Source organism: Bactrocera oleae, chromosome 3 (genome assembly GCF_042242935.1).
Source record: "Bactrocera oleae isolate idBacOlea1 chromosome 3, idBacOlea1, whole genome shotgun sequence".
In the NCBI taxonomy this organism is placed as follows: Eukaryota; Metazoa; Arthropoda; class Insecta; order Diptera; family Tephritidae; genus Bactrocera; species Bactrocera oleae.
In genome coordinates, this window is record NC_091537.1 from 76,404,790 (window position 1) to 76,427,409 (window position 22,620).

A 22,620-nucleotide genomic window follows, 5' to 3' on the forward strand; every position below is an offset into this window, starting at 1 on the left:
ATAAGTAAAAAGTAATATGGTTTTGACAGAGTTTAAATTGAAAATAAAGAGCTTGCTACGTTTGATCTTTTTTTCAGAACAAAAACTGAAACTTCAGGGGCGGTTGCGAAAAAAAATCTCATTGCCTTGGAAGCCAAATCTTATTCTGACATACATAACATATGTAAAGAGCACTTACCGTATATTTAGTAACAGTAGTAATGTATCCTCTAGATACACATATTTACATGGTGTAGCTGTTAACAAATGTACGTACATACAATGTACCATAAGTAGCTGCAAAACGATAACATGTCAATTATTAACAGGCAAACTATTTCTTTATATTCGATTTGTATGAGAGACCAACATGCATTCCTCTAAATTTTCTCTAAATAATTTTGCATTCCCTCAAATAAATCGAGCAGTCTTTAAAACGGTGGCAACGGCGCAATCGATTATCTTTATATAATATATAAAAAGCAGCATTTGTGCAATTTCAATATATTACATGCTTCCGATATACAAGTATATTGAAAAATCAAATAAGCTGAAAACCTTCAAAGTGGTATGATATTACCAGTAGACGTTAAGGCTTCGCTGAAAATATCACACACCAAATTTTGTACAAAATTCGATTAAGCAATTTATGATATATGAAAACTTTCCCAAAGTAGATTGTGTCATGTTCATTGTATAAAATTTAAGCAAAATGACATGTACGTTTGTTACAGGTTTCATTCTTCAATAAGACTTCATTATGAGTTTTCACTCACGGGCTTAATCTATCTAAATAAGACACGCTTCGACACTTCTATTTCAGCATCCTAAAAAACTACACTTACTAACAGATTTTTATTACTTATTCAGTTTATGAGCGCAATTTGAAGAAACCAGCTCGAATAAACTCGGATTTATTAATTTTGCCGTTTAGAATTTCCCGAAAATTTATACATATACATTAGGTACTAATAAGTGAAATATTTTGGAATGAATTTAGGAAATTATGATCATGTATATATATTCAAATTATCGGTTCTTTAACATTACAAAGTAAAGTTTTCTTTGAGATCATTTTGAAATAGAAAATTAATTTTAAATACACTGTAAACTTTCTGCACAATTAATGAAAGATGTTTAAATTTGTAATTGTTTCATGTGTTGCACTTTGGTATTTTTCAATTGTTCGATTGGTTATTGTACGCATCCATAACCCGTAACCAATTAATTTATTCAGTGCATTTTCATGTATATGTATGCACTATATATCTATATACATGTTCCTTTAATTTTCCACTTAGCGAGCACATTCCGAAGGATTATCTTATGTGCAATGCTTTTTTATTTACAATGAGCGCAGAGCTCGCCACAATAATTTTGGTGCTGTTAAATTGGATTTTAAATTCTTAAATGTATAAAATAAATGTTCGTTCTTTTCTATTCAACTTGTATGGATGTAATGTACGTAGTAATGAAATGTAATTCACACAAAATCCAGCGCAGTGGCTGGGACATCTGTTCAAGTGAGATCCATCGATTAGAATGTATTCTACGACTAAACTTAACCTAGTGAAAATATTCTCGCTTAATTCAATTGACACATCTTTCATTGACATATGTAAGATATGCACTTGAACATATTGTGTATACTCGTATAGGGTAAAAGTAACTGGAGGGGCTGATACCTATATTTGTTTGGGGTTCAGACTATGGTCTAGACCGATTTCATTCATATTCCACGCTAAACTACATTATGTTTAAGAAATATGTCATTCATTTCATTTCCTTAAATTATCAAACTTTTTTACCAAATAAACTTTTTAAAGCCAAGTCGGAAAACACTATATCGGTTTAAAGGCACCTAGAAAGTCGAAAATTACTATATCGGATATATTGCCTTAACTTTTGACATTACTCAATTGTATTATATTTGGGAACACATGGCATTTTATGAAGATAACTCTTGATAACATTATACATACATATGTAGTATATGGCAGCTGGTATTCCGATTCCGATTTCACACAATTTCGGCATTAAACAATAGTATATACAATGTCTTACATATTGGCCGATATATACGGTATAAAGCCAACTGGAAGTTTGAAATCCAGATATTAGGTATATGGGTCTAAGGATAGTGTGGACCCGATTTAATTTAATTTTGTTACTACGACTAAAATATCTCACAGATTAACTAATATATACGGTATAAAGTCAATTAAAAATTTGAAAATCTTTACGTTCGGTATATGGGGAATAGGAGAAGCATTGACCGGATGTCATTTTTGACAAAAAAACATTTCTTATATTTTCTGTAAAAAGTCAGCCATAAGCACTAAGGTCTACATATGATCACAGCCCTTCATAAATAGCGGTTCGACTAACGGCTTTTTGTGGACGTGACAGTGGCAATAGTGCGATCCCGTCCATCTGCAATGCAAACCTTCCTATAGTGTCAAGGCACATGTGTACTAACAAGGTTGAACAGTTTTTTGTAACACCTAAAACTAATCGAAATAGATATATGGGTATATAAATATGTCAAAATATCTGTCTCTGTTATCGTTAAGAAAAACGTGTATTACTCTGTGCAACATATTGTAAGAGTATGAAAAAGTAATTAACAATTTTTAAATCGAATATTTCGGAGTTTAATAAACATGATTGTTTTATATTCTTAATTTTGAACCATCTATTAATGTAATTCAATTATTAAAAAGCAATTACTTCAACTCATATCTCACATACTGCGCACTACAAATTGTTAGATCCAACCAAAATGTTTCATAAGAAATGCAACATTGTTATCTGCTATTAGAGAGTGATGTAGTCGAAAAAAATGTTTGTACATTATGAGAAATAATTTTTTTCAAAATTATAACCTTATTACATATATCCGAACCCCCGTCAATATGTAATTTTCAATTTTCACCCATTATATTCGCATTTGGGAAAGCAAACTCACAGCTGTTCATTAAAAATGAATCACATCAATAAAATTCAGTTAGGCGGCAAAACAGTAACATTATGGTAGGCATGCCGTCCGAAACTGTAGAGCCAAACACGATAGTTTGAGAAGATTTTTACAGGTGACAGAACGGCGACATTCCAAACTGAAGAAGCCGTGTGCTTTCAATGCGAAACTTGCCACAATGACACAACACTTTTAATACGCACTCGAGCGTGCAGTCGCTTCAAAATGAGCTGATTGCAAGATCTGCGATTTCACAGTGGAATAAATCACGTTTAAATGCAGACGTGAGCGATTTCCTTCGCAGGCGTTGTGTTCAGCAAATGTAGATATATACATAGACCGGTGCAACTATGCGCTGTGCATATTAAATTGTTTGTGGGTTGTGTTTGTGTCTGTATGTGTGAAGACAACTAACAGCAGTGCGACACAGTTAACGGTACTGTCCACCCATCAATTGCGGAAACGTTTTAGTAGAATGGTATGTGCAACAACTTTCGGCTTTAAAATCCTAACTGTTGGAGTCGGACTTAATTGTGTGTGTGATGGAGTATTGCTGTCGTTGTTGTTAGTTTGTTTAAATGTTTGTGCTTCAACTTCCCGTTGAGGTTTTCGCTCCATATGCATTGTGGCTAAGTTAAAGACGCAAGCAAACTCAGGTGAATTAGGGAATATCCCAGTAAGAAAAATACTTGGTTGAGAGGTTAGTCAGAATTTAAAAAAAATCGAATTTGGCATATTCTTAAAGTATAACATCTAATCCCTAGGTATCCGAGTGTCGTTTCCAAGGCAGTCGATCTTAGTTAAGCACACGAATTGTCTCGCCAACTACAATAGCATAAAAACCAATATTCTGAAGTCTATAAGTAATGAATAACTAAGAGGTATCTTAACCAATAAAAAAAAACCAAAAATCAATGTCGGTGTTTGAGGATGCGCATAAACGAAAATTTCAAACCCCAGCACCGGTATTGTGATAATATAATAAAATATTTTCCAGGTGGAAGACCTCTTGGAAACTTAACGAACCAACAAATACCATGAAAAAAATCATTTTTTTTTACCAATCCTAATTCTGTTACATAGCAGGAGTCATTAAGTGCATGCACACCATGAGCAATTGGGCGGATTTCTATATAATGATTTGCGCTGTTCTATATAGTGTTTAAACAAACAAAGCAGCGAATATTTCTACACATAACGGCGAAAGGCTACGGCAAAGAAAAATTGCAAACGTTCCAAAGTATTAAAAAGATCAGTGAGGCAGCTCTCGTTCCCAGACCTGATATTATCAATGCAGTGATGGCTCCAAAGCCTCAAAAGTCATTAGAGCGAACATAGTAAATCCACACACAAAGCTCTCCTTGCCGATGCGCAGGTTTTCTGGCGGAGATATGACAAAAAAGGCGGTACTCAAGAAAATTTCGTATTATGAGATTAAGCCGCTACTGCTCCAAGAGTGTATGAAAAAGTTCAATAGCCTATCAGTATACAGCCAGGTCCAGGATGAAAAGACATATCCGAAAATATGATGATTTTATCAAATAATCAAAGTATATTCTGTCAGCAGAGTGAGGATCGCTATTAAGTCAAATATTTCTCCATTGTTTCCCATAAACTGAGATCGAATATATTTTCTCCTGAGTGCTAAGAAGCATATGCAAGCACTACAGCAAACGCTTACATATTGAAATATGACATACATACCGACCCCAAAATTTTCAGTAATGTGTGATGTATAACGGCAAAATATCAAGTTCTTAATATACAAAAAAAGAATTGCCGAAAATACAGGTATCTTCAATTTTCAAACATTCCTATTGGAATATGCAAGCGTGTGCTAATTAGTGTGCCACCGGTGTATGTATTTATAAACTTCCAAGATGAGGAATATATGCCGATAGGCTTGATTATCAGTAGAATTGGCTGTCTCTTCCCAAGCTCATTGGCTTCTGCACTTTCGAGAAAGGACACCCTCCCTATATTACTTATATATTTAAAATTGTCATTGAATTCGGTGCTTATACTGATTTCAAGGTGGACAAAATGCTTGAAGCGTAGCCTTGAAAATGCGGGACAAGTGCACAAAAGATGCTTCATTGTTTCCCTGATGCCTTGCTCTTAATATTTTCTACAGTCTTTTGACTCGGCATGTGCCAAAACCAGACTGTGACCAGTGAGCATTCCAACCATGTTTTTACAGTTTCTTCTATCGAGTGCCAGTAGGAACTTCGTGTATATCTAATCTACCGCTTTACATATGACTTTTGCAGTCTTGCACCCTGGTAGATCGTTCCATCGCATTTTGACTTTCCTTTACATGCTCCTGTCTAGATCGTCATATAGGCAATTAATGGCTTTAAAAATGACGGTGACGTTTCCGTATGACAGGCGTACACCATTCTTGGCAATCTCGTCTACTATCGCAATTCCCTCGATGCCTTTGTGACATGGCACCTAGCAGAAGTTAAGCCGCTTGTTCCTGGCGACCCTCTCTACTACAGCCCTGCTAACTAAGACACTTTTGACCGATATGCGAAACGAGATAATTGCCTTGATTGTTGCTTGGCTGTTCACGTAAATGTTAACACTACAGTTAACTGCTAATACGTTAGAGGCTAGCTCCGAAGCTTTCCCAATAGCAAAAACATCTTCTTGAAATATACTAAAGCCATCTGACAGTTTAAAAGGCGGCCTAACTCTGGACAGTATATCACCGCACTATATAATATGTAATGTGAGTGCAATTTTTTCAAAAGATTGGTCCAGCAGTTACTGTTTCTATTATAATTTTATAGAATGCAAAAAAATACGTGTGGCACTCGTTAACTGTCGCGGTAAAGCTATTGCATAGCACCGCGTCAATGGTGGTCCCATATATTGTTGTGGATCCTTGTGGATCATTATTCATTATCAAATTAATTTGTTTCGAAGAAAAAGTTGTCAATCGCTCTGATATTTTATCAGCGAAGTTGATGTACATAATTTCAATTGTATTGTTCAATTCAAACGAGGTACTGTTCCAAAATAAAAATAATGTTACTAATATTATAACTCCGAATATCTAATAATTTATTTTTTATTGATTAAATTTTTATTAAATCCCATATTTTTATTTGACATTAAAAAATTGTATCTAAAATATTATTATTTTTGAATCTTCAATTGATTTGTTCCGCTTGAAATATACAAAAATGCGCCTAAAAGTTTGCCATTAAAAAATTGTATCTTAAATATTATTATTTTTGAGTCACCCTGCCTTATCTTCAATTGATTTGTTCCGCTTGCGATATGTGAAATACGCCTGAAAGTATGCCAACATATAATATACAACCGGTGATCATTCCAAGTAAAAATCTGGTCATTGTACATATGTAGATCAAAAAGATAACTCCTAAATTTTTCTTCACTATCATTTGGCTAGTCGAAAGTCTTCTGTTTTTGAATGCTGGCAGGCAAACACACGTAATCTTCCAACTGTATGTGTATGAAAGCTTTTATACGCACACATACATATGAACATGGAAGTCTACTACTGAATACGCTTCACGAAGTATAAAGCGAGCGAGCACGTGATCTGATAACGAAATAACAGAAAAGTTTAACCTGAGACTATTTGTAGACATTTTTCAACTCGGCTGAGCTAATATTCCAACATCCACCGTCACACAAATATACATATGTACGTAATATATATGTATATGTATGTGCATTTAATGGATGCTTGTAAATAGGTGGCGTTAACGTTCGCACATTTGCAAGCACACATGATTACGTAGAAAATATTTACGCCAAGGACATGTATAGTATTGTACTTGTGTATGTATGAGTTGGTGCGTGTTCGGTTATATCAAATCGAAAAGGAAGTGTGCACCAGATTGCACACAACGACCGACAGAGTAAATTAACGTCGCACATTTGTTTTATGCCGCAGGTGGCAAACGCCTTTTCAACTGGCACACATCTATAAACATATACTTGTAAGTGTGTGTAAAAAATGGAGATGCGCGAAAGGCTTTGAATGTCACAAACAGACATATCTACATCATACATGTATATACATATGTGTGTATTTGTTAGGTATTTGCTTTGCATTTGCTCGCATTTCCGCAATAGTTAAGCTGTTAGTGAAATTAATTTGTTTGCCAATAGAAAAAACGAGCTTTTCACGCTTATGAATAAACTCGAGGCACTCTTGTAGCAATCACATATAAGTAAGCCACTATGATTATCGTCAGTTTTAGCGCTTATATCACTCTAACGGCAACCCTTAAGCACTTTGCCACAGGACGACCTGCATCAGGACATAGTCTTTACCTGCAATGCACCACAACTTTTGTGCGGAATCGTAATTAATTTTATACACTTTGGTATTCTTCATTTTTATACTCTTGTAACATGTTGCTACAGAGTATAATAGTTTTGTTTACCAAACGATTGTTTGTATCACCTAAAAATAATCGGGTTAGATTTGGGGTTATGTATATTTGTATATAAATGATCAGGATGACCTGCCGAGTTGAAATCCGGGTGAGTGTCTGTCCATCCATCAAACGTTGGATAATAACCCCGCTCTCTCCTCATATAACGATTTTGTTAAAAACTACTAAAAGTGCGATAAATCCATAAATAAATGCTGCACAGATATAAAATTTTACACCCGAGATGGCACGAAAGGGTTTTATAGGAGCCAACATTTAGGTGAAAACCCATATCTCGGGACATACTCGACCGGTTTCAAACAAGTTCAGTATGTAATATTACACTGACATTCCTACATTACAGTGTGAAAAAAGGTAAAATCAGACAAAAACCACGCCTACTTCCCATGTAGCACAATTTTAAATTCCATCTGATTCTTTCACTTTCTAGTATACAAATCAAGAATCAATCAATCTATCCGAATCAAATTTTGCAAAAATAGTGGTCCTAAGGTATTTCATCTTACGCCTAAAAATTGTCCAAATCAGTGTTTAACTCTTGAAGAATCCAGACGCCAGATATGTAGACCACAGAGCGTCTGTGATATATAGGTATTATTGAAATTCAAGGAAAATGTTTATTTGATAATAAGGTACCCTGCGTCAAAAATGGGTACAATCGGGTCCATATTTTCCTTAGCCCCCATATACCTAATATAAAGATTTTCGTACTTCCAGTTGACTTTATACCACATACATATGTGCTCTTACACGTCAACTTCAAATGGCTTGTAAACAAAGAATTAATTGAGAGGATGACTTGTAAATTTGCATATGTTCTCACGACAGATGTATCAACTTGAGAAAAAAAATTTGGAGCTAGTAGTGCTATTTATTGGTGAGGCCAACCAACCTATACCTGAGCAATGTCAAAAAGTAATGCAGTCAGCCCTTTCATTTCTCTGCCCCCAATGACATTAATATGATTTTTACTGATGGGAAGTAAAATATATTAATAAAACTAAGGAAGGCCATGACCTTAAAAATAAGTTAATATGATTTTAAATTTGATTAATGTAGGTCAACCCTTTCGGTACATTTTTTAATATTACCAACACCTGAAAGTATTTAGCCGGCCTTGATCCTTGCAATTTGCAAAAGTATAAAATGTTCTGCTACTCCCGAACTTAGCTCCACCTTACTTCTTATAAATTAAAACTTGCAACTAGTGCTCATCTGAGCACTTGAAGCGTACTATGCCACTAAATTCATAAACAGCATGTATGTATGTATGTATATTAGGGTGTTATTTCTCAAGTTAAATTTTTTGGTACAAATCCATTTCCATTTTGCAAATCCAGCACCAAATAATGCATCGGGTTAAAATTTTGCCTAAATAGTGCGCTTAAAGTAGGCCACCTTAAGAATTCTCAAAATCGGATCGTTCAAACTCCCAGATACTGAATATGTGGACACCAGTTCCTACAGCGAACATTTTATCGAAAATACCGTTTAATCTGTGAGATATGTTATTGAAATTCGTAGCAAATCGGAGCAAAAATAGTTACAATAGGTCAATAAATACCTTGAGATTTAATATATCCTTTACACAATTCAAGCACCAAAGAATATATTCGGAAAACAATTTGCACGAATAGCGACTTTGAAGCATGCCATCTCGAGCCTTAAGAATTGTCAAAATCGGAATATAATTGTTCAAGCTGAAAATATCGGTCAATCTTTGAGATATGTTATTGAAATTCGGGGAAAATGTCTTTTTGATAATAATATAAGCTTGTGTTAAAAATGGGTTAAATCGGGTCAATACTTTCCTTAGCCCCCATATACTGAATATACAGATTTTCGAACTTCCAGTTGACTTTATACCACATATACTATATATCGGCCAATGTGGGAGTTATTTTAATGAAATTGAGAGAGCTTATTTTTCTAACAACAGTGTATCTTTGCGCCAAAAATGGATAAAATCAGGCAAAACATCCCTTAGGATCCATATAACTGATATTCAGAGTTTTAAAACCTCGGGCTGACTTACATACTTGTATTTGCATATTCAGCCGTTCCATATCGCTGCCCCCAATGACATTAGTATGTTTTTGCTGACGCGAAGTAAAATATAATAATAAAACTAAGGGGGGCTATGACCTCCAAAATAAGTTAATATGATACCAAATTTGATTAAAATCCATTCACGATTTCGTCGAGCGATGTAGTTGAACCCTTAGCCCTTTCCTACTTCTTTTGTTTTGTTTTCGAAACTGAAAAATTCGCTTAAGAGAATGCGGAATTTTTAATTCGACATATGAAAAGAGCAAAGAAAAGAAGAACCTACGTAACTTACTCGTTATAATGCTTTGAAGAATAGTCTATACCAAAAGTATTAGGCCTAGATTCGATAAATAAATTGTATGAAATCAAGAGCTTGACTAGAGTTAAGAAACTGATTACTCTGCAAGAAAACATATTAACATACATATCATTGTGACTTATTTAAATTTTCACATGAAAAAAAGTAATGAGAAACTATAGGTATATTTTCTCATTTATTTTAATTGTAAACGTAACCTATTAATAACTAACTGTAATTGGGATAAAAGCAGCAATGATTTTACTTTTATAAAATTATTTTACCATAATTGTACCGTAAATTGTAGATATTATTTATGAAAACAGCCATATGGCACAATTGTTTTAACTAAAGCAAAAATTCGCTACAACAACTTGTTACGAAAATAAATGGTGCAACACATTTTTTGTACACATTAAAACCAAAACAATAAACAAAGAGCCGAATGTGTTGGAACAAATTTAAAATGTGAACTTTTTACACTGATCAACAATTAAAATATATATTTAGACTAGCATAGTTAAGTGTACACTCGTGCCGCAGGCGACGTGGCGTATGAGCAACACGGCGCAATCGAGCTGAGCAGCAACATTTCAAACCACAAACCAAAACCTAAAATACGTGCTTTCGGCCAACGTATGCATGCATGTAATGAGCCAACAACAAATAGCTTTGCTACCCAAACAATAATAACAAATATAACACTGTGGCCAGCAACCCCTTGAAATAAAAGCGCTTATAAATAGTATGTGCAGTGCATAGTTATAGGTACAGCATGGTATCTTCATTGCCAATGGCTGGCGTAAATGTGTAGTTTACAGTTAGATTTGGGGTACATCTTGTCTAGAATTTTTCAACTTTCTGATTTTACTGCATTGGTACGTGATGTGGTTGCTGGTGCTTATTTACCGTGGTCAAGCATACGAAAACCAAATAAATATTAACTTTCTGTCCCAAAGGTGAGCTATATTGCATAAGATTATAACAACATTTTTTATAACAACATTTCTTACATAAGTGCGATCATATCCGATTATACGATAATTTAGCAATTGGCACTCATTCATAAAATTATCATCCTTCATATCCGTAATATCTGCAAAATTAGCCGAGTTATGAAAGAGAATAGAGTTTTTTAAGTGTCGAATCTAAAACTGCTCAGCTACAGAAACAAAAATCTTAACAGCTGAGACTTAAAACTGTTACGATTGAAGGTATTTATTAAGAGAAAGCAATATGTATAGTATTTTTTCATTTTCAATATTAAATTTAATTTCAGACAAGAGAAAAGAACTACAAACTGTTCCATTTAAGATTTTCACTAAGAATATTATGCCAAACTTTGCCCTACGACTAGTGCGTTTAGAGATTTGAGAGACGGCTAGTATATGGCGGAAGACTTAATTTAGAATTCTATCGGAAATGCCCTAAGGCGAAAAATTGTTTTCGAACAGACTCTAACTGGTCAGAATGGATTTGGTAACTAGAGTTTCGTACCACAGAACCTTGGAATATGGCTAATATATAGGCCTCCTCAAACTTGTAAAAAGAGTTTTAGTAACATACGGATCTCTAAATTCTTAGACCAGAGAGAGGTGTACAGATCTATGGTAGCGCTCATAGTCAATTCACCGGTTAAATAACAGACACAGCTAACGTATAAATCTGGTAATCCAGACCAGAAATCCCAAATTAAAATTTATTAACAAAATAATTAATTACATTACATCATTCATTTTATTAAAACTACCTTATATTGATAATATATTTTTATTACATCAATAATAAATTCATGATAATAGGGGCATTACTATATTTTTAAAATTAAGTTGCATATTAAATCGTGGATAAAAAAAGACGAAATTTCAGCATATCAGAAAAGATTATATAAGTATAATAGTCAGAGAAAGGCATAACATAATATAAACTCCTTGAACTGTATCAGATTTAACGTACTTTCCTGCAAATAAATGCACTAAAAACAAGAATACTAAATACGCTATATTGGTCCAATATCGACGGTTCCGACAAATGAGAATATTGAGGAGAAAAGGACGTGTGATGAACTAGTTCGCGTATATACAGATAGACGGACATAGCTAAATTGTCTTAGCTCGTCATGCTAATCATTTCCCTTTCGTGGCAAACTTAATATACCCTATATAGGTATATAAAGGCCAAATAATACTAACATCCATTTGAGAACGGGTAGGAGCACCAAAGCTCCTAACGTTGACTAAGTAGAAACGGACGTAAAAATGAAAATAAAGTCATCAAGATTGAGATTATCGCAAGAAAGATATCTTTTTCATTTCCATTACATCTCCATGCTGCATCCTTCTGGAGATAACATAAGTGTTTTCGTATAAAGAGCTCTACTTTTAAGTTCTCTCGTTTATAGAAAAATATTTAATAGCGTGTACATATCATTTGGAGAATGGAATCTAACGATTTAATGAAGAATAATTGAGCTACAAAACTCGCCGTCAACACTGAAATATCAGACATTAGTAGACTTTGGTAAAGACGCTCTGCTAAAACAAAAATTATGACTTTAGATTATTACGGTTTAAAAAACTACGTGTAAATCTCAAAAAATGTTTAAACTGTTGTGATATGTTTATTAACGTATTCAAACACATGCGTATCTACTAAATATGCAAAACTCACCCCGTATTAAATTTTTGAAATTTAATCTCTTAATCTCATTTCTTACAAACAAACTATATAAATGCCTGCAAGTATGTAACCTTGTTCATACTTCTAAATATGTGCATAAATAAAAACTTGATACGAACTTCCACTTTTGCACACTTTAAGCTACATTCAACTATGCTTTGCCATCCCACCGAACGGACTTGTTTAAGTGGAGGTGGAGATATTGTTATGATATGATTTGCATAATTCTAACATTACGTGAAAATACAAGAGTTGACCAAGATTAAGAAGCTTGACAACGACAGTTTCATTTTGCTCGCGGACAATAAACCATCGAAGATTAAAAACTCACTTTTAAGTAACAAACACAGACTAATAGTGAAAAAATAGTGTCACAAATATAAAAGTTACATACATCTATGATAAACATTTTTAACTTACTGATATAGGTAGATGAATATGGAACCTTTAGTTAAACTACACCTTGATGTATTTTTTGCAACATAAGTCAAAACTTCTTGTTGAAAATATATATTCAAACCATCATATCAATGATAAAACACACGCACAAAATTAATATATTATATTTGAAATAAAAACAATTTTAAAAAGAGTCTCCTGGCTTGTCAACCAAGCAACCAATGTTACGAATTTTTGTTTCCCAAAGAAAAAATTGTGATCTTTACATAGTCCGAAGTATTGAGATTAAAAGTATCACACATCCTCTCCTTTACAAACTACAACGACATTTCAAGGCATGGGTTCGGTATGGAGTTCGACTATCCTTTTAGCAAACAGCATTTTTAACTTTGTATTTTCATATATTTGATTCATTTATAAAAAGCTATGAAAAGTATTTCTGATGGCATCCCTGCAGCACCACTGTAAATTTTAAAGCTTCAGAGTTTTTACAATGCAAAATCCGTATTGAACAAAATAACGAAGGTATTCCTGGAAACTCCGTGAAGCAAAACAAACGTTATGTCATTTATAAAATAGAGACTTACTTCTAAGTCAAAATTTTTAAATTCTGCATATTTTTAACATTTCATTTTGTGGCAATATGTCTTAAAGCACAATACCAGTTCTATTACAGACTTAAAATGTTATGAGAAGAAGACAACTTACAAAGCACTTAGAACGCATTAACGATGATGCACATTTCTAGCTTAAGGGGTGCATAAATAAGCAAAAATGTAAAAATTAGAGTACCAATAATTCTGTAGAAACTGACCTGTCTCTCTTGTATCCAGAAGAATATAAATTTTAAATTTAATTACTAATTTTATATTAACCACCCTTATAAATTTTGGTTAAGCACAAAACGCTTCGTCGATCGGTGAAAATGTAGTGATCCACCTTTTAGGAGTTTATGGGTAACACAAAGGACGAATATCTGTCCACGTGAGACACGCCACCTCAGGCACGTCATTTAGGTCCGCTAAAAAACTGTGTGTGTCTGTCAAGTCTAACCAGTCTGAACAACTGAAAATTTTTAAAATCTTACAATATTCGATAGACAATAAGCTGTGTGAGAATAAGTCTGATACGACTTGCGTACTAATAAAGCTAAAAATATTAATATGCATATATATATATATATATATTATATTTTTATACTTTATAGGTATATACCAGTATATACAAGTATATATATCTTATCTAACATTCTTCATTCTAATATTACTTAAAAGTAGCGTGAATCAAGCCACAAACTTTCTCGTCTTAGTATTTTTAAAATGAGCCCTCACGATAATTTATCAAGGAGCACTTTCTATGCGCTATAACGTACAATATTTAATGCAAAGTCTTAGTGCGCCGTAAAGTATGCTTGTTTAATTATAAAATTGCTACTGCATACTGCCACAAATAACAGTACAACATAAACATAAATATGTGCATACCTACATATAATATTATACATGTGCCTTTGAAACTTTGGATTTGGGCACCTTGTGAGAAAAAAGCGTCGAGTTTTGATCCAGTTAGTTGATAATTTACATTCCGAAGCACATTTCTCACATATTCAGCGAAAATGCCTTAGAGATAAAAATGCTGAACGATGTACATATAGGTATATGTATATATTTTTGTGTTCAGTAATTAAAGAAATGGACTTAGACCATATATAGATTAAGCAGATGAGTATTTTTATCACCTAGTTTAACGTTTTTGCTACTCGACACTGTTCGACATTTTATGAAACAGCAAAAAAAATTATTTTATATGAAAAAGGCAACCGATGTCCGAATTCCACAAAATATCGTTAGGCGAAATTCTATAAACTGGTATAACTAAACCACAAATTAAGCTGAAAATCAAAAAGACTAGTCCAGTGGATAATTGTGGGCAGGTGCATCTTTGGTGAATGTGTTTTTGTAAAAATGCGTTGGCGCAAATTTACCGACTACATCAACTACAAGCGCGATGACGCTCATGGGTCGATATTACTTTTCCTTTGCGCACCACACTTAACACAGTCGTATACAGAAGTACATTACGTCGCCGTTCTGTATGAGTTGCAAATACAAACATGTATCGGATAATTGTGTATCGTTTATGGCGGATTTGTGGTTGCGAGTTTTTCCAATTTTAATTGTGTTTGGACTTTGCGTGTTGCAACACTGAATTTTGTTACAATTACATTTATAACGCACATTAAATTTCAAGTATTGTTTGTGAAAAAAAACACATTGAAGTGGAAATAACATATGATATCATTCGTTTTTTTTTAGTTAATTTTTTCAAAAATTGTTTCCCAAAGTCATTTTGCAGTCCCTGAATACGCCAAGTGTATGCGTGGAATCAACGTTTTCCTCGAGCTACTCCAGTAAGCGCGTCACAATCGTAACAAATGCGGTGGTGACTGGAAACTGTGTTCTTTGAAAATCATTACTGACATAAAATTTTAACCCGTCAAATGATCTAGCCCTACTGGCTGCAACATAAAGTTGACCATGCAAAAAAACGGGTCTCCTCAACAATATTCCAACTCTATCAAATGTCTGTCCTTGTTCATTCAAGGGGGAATAAACCCAGAACCAGAAAAAAATGATTTTGAACGAAAATTAATTAAAAATTTCAATTTTTTTTTTTTAATTAATTTTGTAAATTGTTTTATGCCGCTATCTTTAGATTTTGTTCACATTTAGTTTAAATTCTCCAACAAAAAAATGTGCTCCACAATAAAATACAAGACTATTATTTAATATATCGAATCATATTAGAGAGAGCATCTGCAGTTTGAACAAGAAAAAACGTTAAATTCGGTTGCACTGAAGCCAAAATACCCTTCACAAACGAGAATTTAATTCCGATCGTTCAGTTTGTATGGCAGCTATATGCTATAGTTATCCGATATATACAATTTTTTCGGAGATTGCATTATTGCTTTAAATAATAATCTATGCCAAGTTTTGTGAAGGTACCTCGTCAAATAAAAGAGTTTTCCACACAAAAACTTAATTCCGATCGTTCAGTTAGTATGGCAGCTATTTGATATAGTGCTCTGATCTAAACAATTTCTTCGAAGATTACAGTGTTGCGTTAAACAATAATTAATTGCCTAATTCGTGAAGATACCTCGCCAAATCAAAAAGTTTTCTATGCAAACACTTTTCTCCGATCGTTCAATTAATATGGCAGCTATATGCTTTAGTGATCCGATCTAAACAATTTCTTCGAAGATTACATTGTTGCCTTAGGAAATAACTTATAACAAATTTCGTTAAGATATTACGTCAAATAAAAAAGTTTCCCATAAAAGCACTTGATAACGATTGTATGGCCGGTATATGCTATAGTGGTCCGATATCGGCAGTTATTACAAATAAACAGCTTCTTAATGTGGAAAGGACAGGTGCAAAATTTCAGATCGATAGCTTAAAAACTAAGGGACTAGTTCGTATATATACAAACAGACGGACATGACTAAATCAACTCAGCTGATCATTTATGTATATATTTTATAGGGTCTTCGACGTTACCTTCTGGGTGTTACAAACTTCGTGGCAAACTTTATATACCCTGTTCAGCGTATAAAAATCTTCAGAAAGTGGCCATAGTCCCGCCCTCTAATAGATTTAATGTATGTGACATTCACCTAATATTCCTATGTTACAATGCGAAATTTGACTACAACCACGTCTACTCCGCATATGGCACAATTTTAAATTTCATACAATTCTTTCATTTTCCAGTATGAAAATCAAACACCAATGATTATATCGGGATAAAACTTTGCACCAATAATGCCTTTAAAGTATACCAAAAATTGTCGAAAATCGCACCAAAACTGTTCAAGCCCCTAGGTACTAAATATGTGAACGCAGTACATCTAGTTGACTTTTTAGCGCAAATATCGGTCAATGTGTGAGATAGATAATTGAAATTCAAAGAGGATCCCTTTCTGATAATAGTATGTCTGTATGTCAAAAATGGGTTGAATCGGTTGACAAAAATAATATCGGCCAATATGTGAGTTATCTTAATGAAAATTAGAGATCGTGTTTTAATCATAATAGTGTATCTTTGTGTTTAAAATAGATAAAATTAAGTGAAAACTTAACTTAGCACTCATATAACTAATATTAGTATTTGCGAACATCCGACTGACTTTATTCTATATAATTGGTGATGGTATGTGAGGTGCCTTAATGAAAAGCTGGGTATATTTTAATAGTCTGTGTCATGCTAGTATTATGTGGTATTGGTAAAAATTAATCAAATCAGGTCATTACTACTACCCATTTATAACTTATAATGATTTTTGTTTTTCTAACAAGATCCCAAAATTGGGACTAAAAAATGATAATCTAATTTTTATTCCAGAATTTTTTTATTTAAAAATTCGCAACTTTGCTATGAATATACATATATGCATTGCTTCTTATTTATTTTATTTGAACGGTTGTTTAAAATAAATAATTTGAAATAGAATTTTTTTATTTAGTTTGTCGTATTTCATGCGCTATAGTGTTTCTAGCTTAAAATTTATTAAATATTGTGAAATGGGGCAACACAGACTGCAACACATGGAGTTCATAGCTAGTAAGAATTTAAGTATTGCAAACGTGGGGGCGAACCCACCTTTGTAACTAGTGTTAGAAGGAAGGTGCTGGACATCACTCTAGGTAACGAATCTATGAAAGGGCTGATCTCACAATGGATAGTGTCGTCGGAACCCTCCATGTCAGATCACCGAATCATAAGATTCGCACTGGGGATTATGGTCAAACAACTCCCTCCCAAGCGTATCCCTAAGAACACGGACTGGGCCACTTTTAGGGACTCGCTTGAAACAAATGTTAGTAGCGGGGGGCAGCTGGATAGGAGTGCAACGGCTTCTGGGTTGGAAAGCAGATTGTCTGCTCTAAACAAATCCATCATAGAGGCGTATCACTGCAGCTGTTCCCTAAAGACAACCACCAAGAGCCGTGACTCCCCCTGGTGGTCTAGTAGACTCGCGAAATTAAGAAGAACGGTACGCAAGCTGTTTAATAAGGCTAAGCGCATCGGAAACTGAGAGGACTATAGGTGCAGCCTAACAGCTTACAATAAGGAGATTAGGACAGCAAAGCAGAAGAGCTTCAGGAAGTTCTGTGAAAGCGTGTCCGGGTGTGAATGGCATCCTTCCAGCATTTCTGCAACAGGGGGAGCAGGTACTACTGCCCCACCTTGTTCGGCTGATGAGGGATAGTCTAGCGCTGGCATATATCCCAGAACCATGGCGCACCGCAAAGGTGATCTTCATACCCAAAGTAGAAAGGAAAGACTACGCATTGGCAAAACCCTTCAGGCCAATAAGTCTTACTTCCTTCCTGCTTAAGAGTATGGAAAAGATCATAAACCACGAAATACGATCAAAGGTGCTGAAGGCTTCGCCGCTTCATGCGAAGCAGCATGCTTACAGGGCAGGCAGATCAAAAAATACTGCCCTGTATCAGCTAAATTCGGAGATTCAAAGTTCATTAGATGGGGGCGAGGTGATGTTATGCGCCTTCCTTGATATCGAAGGTGCCTTTGACAACACATCTCACGAAAGCGTGACAATGGCACTGGAGAAAATGAGTGTGGCAGCACCGGTACGCAGAAACCTCCGTAGATAGTAGATACCACAATTCGTCTTTTCACAACAAGAGGCTGCCCACAGGGAGGTACTATCCCCCCTATCCCCCCTAACCAAGGCTACCAAAGCACTAATGGTGTGCAACCAACTTGCTGGGAAATCCTGGGGGTTCTCCCCAAGGACTATCAGATGAATGTACACCAGGATCGTAAGACCGATTATCACGTATGGAGCGGTATCCTGGGTTTCTAAGGCATCGCAGACTTCGGTAGGACTTAAACTGTCGAAGATGCAAAGACTTGCCTGCATCTGCGCGTCGGGCGCGATGCGTACGTGTCCGACCGCAGCACTGGAAGTCATGCTAGAACTGACACCGCTGCATATGGTAATCAAACAGACAGTCAAACAGACTCTACTCCGAATGACAGCAGAGAGAGTTGGCAAAGGGAAGGTAGACTCATCCCAGCAGATGAAGGCGCTAACTGAGGAAATGCCACTGGCCCTTCTCCCAAGTCGCTGGGCCAAGCACCAAACTCTCCATTCCTATGGGTAGTTTTCCGAGCATCTTCCAAGCCGAGGTCTATGCTATAAGTCGGTGTGCAGAGATAAACCTCCAACGCAACTATTGCAATAGAAGTATCGCTATACTCAGCGATAGTCAGGCGGTAAAAGCGATCTCTGCCTATGAGGTCAGATCACTTCTAGTGCAGGAGTGTATAGAACGGCTAAACAGCCTATCAGAACACAACCGAGTCCACCTTATTTGGGTGCCCGGCCACAGGGGTATAGCCGGGAACAAACTGGCGGACGAGTTGGAGCGCTCTGCAGCCTCTAAAAAGATGGTTGGACCGGAACCATTCATAGCGGTTGGTCCACATACTATTAGAGAGCTGCTCCGTAAGGAGGAAAGAGCAGGCAGGGAGAGACATTGGCAAAAAATTCAAGGCATGCACCATGCCAGGTTGCTAATGGGGGGTTACGACCTCAAACGGTTTAAAGCCGTAATTAATCTCCCTAGGAACAAATTCCGGCTGCTAGTAGCATTCTACACCGGCCATTGCAGGCTTAAGAAGCATCTCTTCAGCATGGGCTTAGTCATCTGAAAACTGCCGGTTCTGTGACATGGAGCCGGAAACCCCAGAACATCTGCTCATGAACTGCACAGCAGTGTGCAGCCGCAGAATCAAGGCCCTGGGATCCATGTTTCCAAACAGGGATTGTATCGCCTCTCTAGCACCCAGCAAAATATTGGAGTTTATCTACATGCTGGGGCTTGATGAGTCGTTATGACTTAGGGGAGGACACAATAAATTCAAAAATCAAAATTAATCTATTCTATTCTTCTAAAACATAACAGTTTTCCTTTTGCATTTTAGTTAAGAGATTTTAATGTGATTTCAGAACCTATTCTGCGCCAATCAAAAATAACTGCTGGGATATGCAATAATCCAAAATAAACTTGTTCAAGGTCACCTTCAAACATATTAGAACTGTGAAGAAGACGAAAAAGGGTTTATCTCCCCGAACTATCCAAGAAAGGGATTTCTATGCGAAATTTGTCGCTTTCGAGAATAAACCCAGTTTTAAATGATTTGACATTTGTCAAAACATATTTTGTTTCAGAATTGAATGATTAAAGTGTTATTAATTTCATGCCTAAAAATGTATTATTTATGAAGCTGTATATATGTACGTATATTAAGAATGCATTATAAATTATAAAGATTTTAGATAATTTAAAGCTTTAAGATTATACAAAATTAAAGAAGTGACAAAGCGCACTTATCATATTCAAATTTCATATGCATACACGTGGATGTCTGATGTATATGTATATACCTAGGTACATAAAAATTCTGTAAAAAATATATGGAACTATTACATGGATATAATACAAATACTTTTATAATAGATGATATATGTTTTATGCTCAAGATGCTTCAATGCATTGGTGAAGCCAGTCGCGTCGAAGTTTGCGCCGTTTGACGTGAATTTGTTTTCATACGTAAATCGCTCACTTGCTTAATGAGCTGATCCTGTAAAGCGAGCAATTCACGTGTACGATGGTATATACGATTTTGTGGTCGTATGCTTGGATTCCAACGACAATAGAGACCTTTCCATAATTTTACGTAACGCATACTCGCAATTGGACGCAGTACAGTTTGAGCTCCGTGCGAAAAAGCTAACGGATTTAAATACTGATTCAGCGAGCCATTAATATATGTCCAAAGTGAAACCGTCTTGTGTTTAATATCTGTGATAAAATACATTAGAAATTTTTATTCAAATTTGTGTTATTTCTTTCTGTGTTTATATTGTGATATATTGTCTTTTTTCTTTTTTAACTAACCTTCCGCAACACGCTCAGCTTCTGTGTTGTACAAGAAAGTGCCAAAGCGGCACGAATACAAATGATCTATGATAGTTATCAGAAAGTGTTCATTGAATTCAAAAGCGTTTGGAAATTGTTGACTAACTTGCCAAACACAATCAATGAATTGCAAGAAAACCGGAGAACGATCTGCATCCGAATGTCGGTTATCACCATGACCTATTCGTTGTTGAAATTTGTGGCCAAAAGAAAGCCATTCTTTCTCAATCAATACCTCAAAGCCGCGCAAAGTGCGATAATATGGATCCAACAATAACATAGATAGTGCTGTCAGCTGAGCAGTTCTGTCCCAACCATCGGAACAATGCACGACTACCGATGTACTCATTGTCTCTACTTTGTCAACAATACGCACTGCTCCAGCTAATATGCATTTAATGTGCTTCAACCACAATGTGCCATCAATCGCTGAAAGCCATTTAGAATCGTCTATTGTTGGATAACACGCCTCTTTTACTTTTCGTAAACTTTCACGCATCACATGTATGTTGTGTATATCGAGAAAATGGATTTCCACATTCTTATATGCTTCCTCCGACTCATAGCCACCACCTTTAGCTTTATTAGCTATGGCATTGGCACTAGGACGTGCATCTATGATTGCCAATTTATCTGATTGTACGTTTGCCTCCATAATATAACTAAGGTAAAGTTCGTCATCTGCGCTACGCTTGCCACCCACCCCGACCAGTGGTTGTGAACATCGGGTTATTGTTGCTTGTGAGCGTGGATGTATCCAAGATAGTACCGGTAAACGGCAACGTGAACGAAATTGAGCTACACGGCGCAAAAATTCATCAGACGCTGCTTTAGGAACAGCCCAAACGACTGGATAACTATCGCAAACACTGTATGCTTCGTTCAATTTTGTTATGCGCCACATATCATTTGGTACACCCATACGACGTAATTCTGCTAATGGTTCATAGACAGCCCAACCATTTTCCGCTGGTGGCGGTGATGGTCCAGATGCTGCAGCATGAGCAAACGCAAACAGCCTACCACTAAACGACAGTGGGAAAGCATAGGACTGTAACTTCTCAAATACGGTACGTCGTGAGTGATTTTGTTGTTTATGCGCAAAACGTAAATTACGCATATCCTTACAGAATATTTCAATTCCATATGAGTTTTCACCACGAGATGTTGCACCTCCAATTTTTTCCACTCGAGCTATTACACCCAATGGCACGTCAACAACAACAGGTGGATCATGGTCCCGCAATGGTAAAGAACGAAAATATAAGCGATAATTGGTAATTGTTAAAGCACCAAATGCTGGACCCCTAAATGGACAAACATATGTAACATCATTTTTTTGATCCTGGTCTTCCTCGCCATCGAGATAAACAAAGGGCGTGTCGCGGGTCGCACCTACGTCTACTCCCTGCTTCGAACCAATTGAACTAGACTTTGAATCAGCTGTATCCAGAGAATTAGTGCTGGCATTTTTAGTTGCAATTTTATCAGCTAAACTGTTTGAAGCATCTAATGTTTCTGTCTTATCCATTGCAATTATATGTCTCCAAATGTATATTCTTTAACAAATTTATATCAAGGAGATGCACTTTTCTAATAAACAATCACCGAAACCTGTCAGTTTTATACAGAGTTGCCATAGTTTCGATATTTAGATTTCTCGAGTGGTTTTTAAATGAAATTTATAACTTTTAAATATTTTAGTTAAAGATTTTGTAAACAAATAAGGAAGAGCTAAGTTCGGATGTAACTTGCCAGGACCAAAGCTAGGGAAATACC

General features: G+C 35.5%; 1 protein-coding gene and 1 pseudogene across 1 annotated transcript; both read right to left on the reverse strand.

The window, feature by feature from the left end:
• Positions 1-4,753: 4,753 nt before the first annotated feature.
• LOC138856120 (uncharacterized) lies at positions 4,754-18,827 on the reverse strand (annotated as a pseudogene).
• A 1,281-nt stretch (positions 18,828-20,108) lies between these two features.
• On the reverse strand, positions 20,109-22,469 carry mtm (phosphatidylinositol-3-phosphate phosphatase). The gene is made up of 2 exons (XM_014243395.3): positions 20,821-22,469; positions 20,109-20,724 (listed from the first exon to the last, which is right to left on the reverse strand). The coding sequence occupies exons 1-2, from the start codon at positions 22,370-22,372 to the stop codon at positions 20,408-20,410; spliced, it is 1,869 nt and encodes a 622-aa protein (XP_014098870.1). The 5' UTR covers positions 22,373-22,469; the 3' UTR covers positions 20,109-20,407.
• Positions 22,470-22,620: the final 151 nt, after the last annotated feature.

Bases quoted from the DNA above. Each gene is read 5' to 3' on its own strand.
- mtm (XM_014243395.3), bottom strand. From the start codon at position 22,372: ATGGATAAGACAGAAACATTAGATGCTTCAAACAGTTTAGCTGATAAA. The intron at 20,725-20,820 runs GTTAGTTAAAAA...ATTTTATCACAG, and splicing joins AGCTGAGCGTGTTGCGGAAG to ATATTAAACACAAGACGGTT.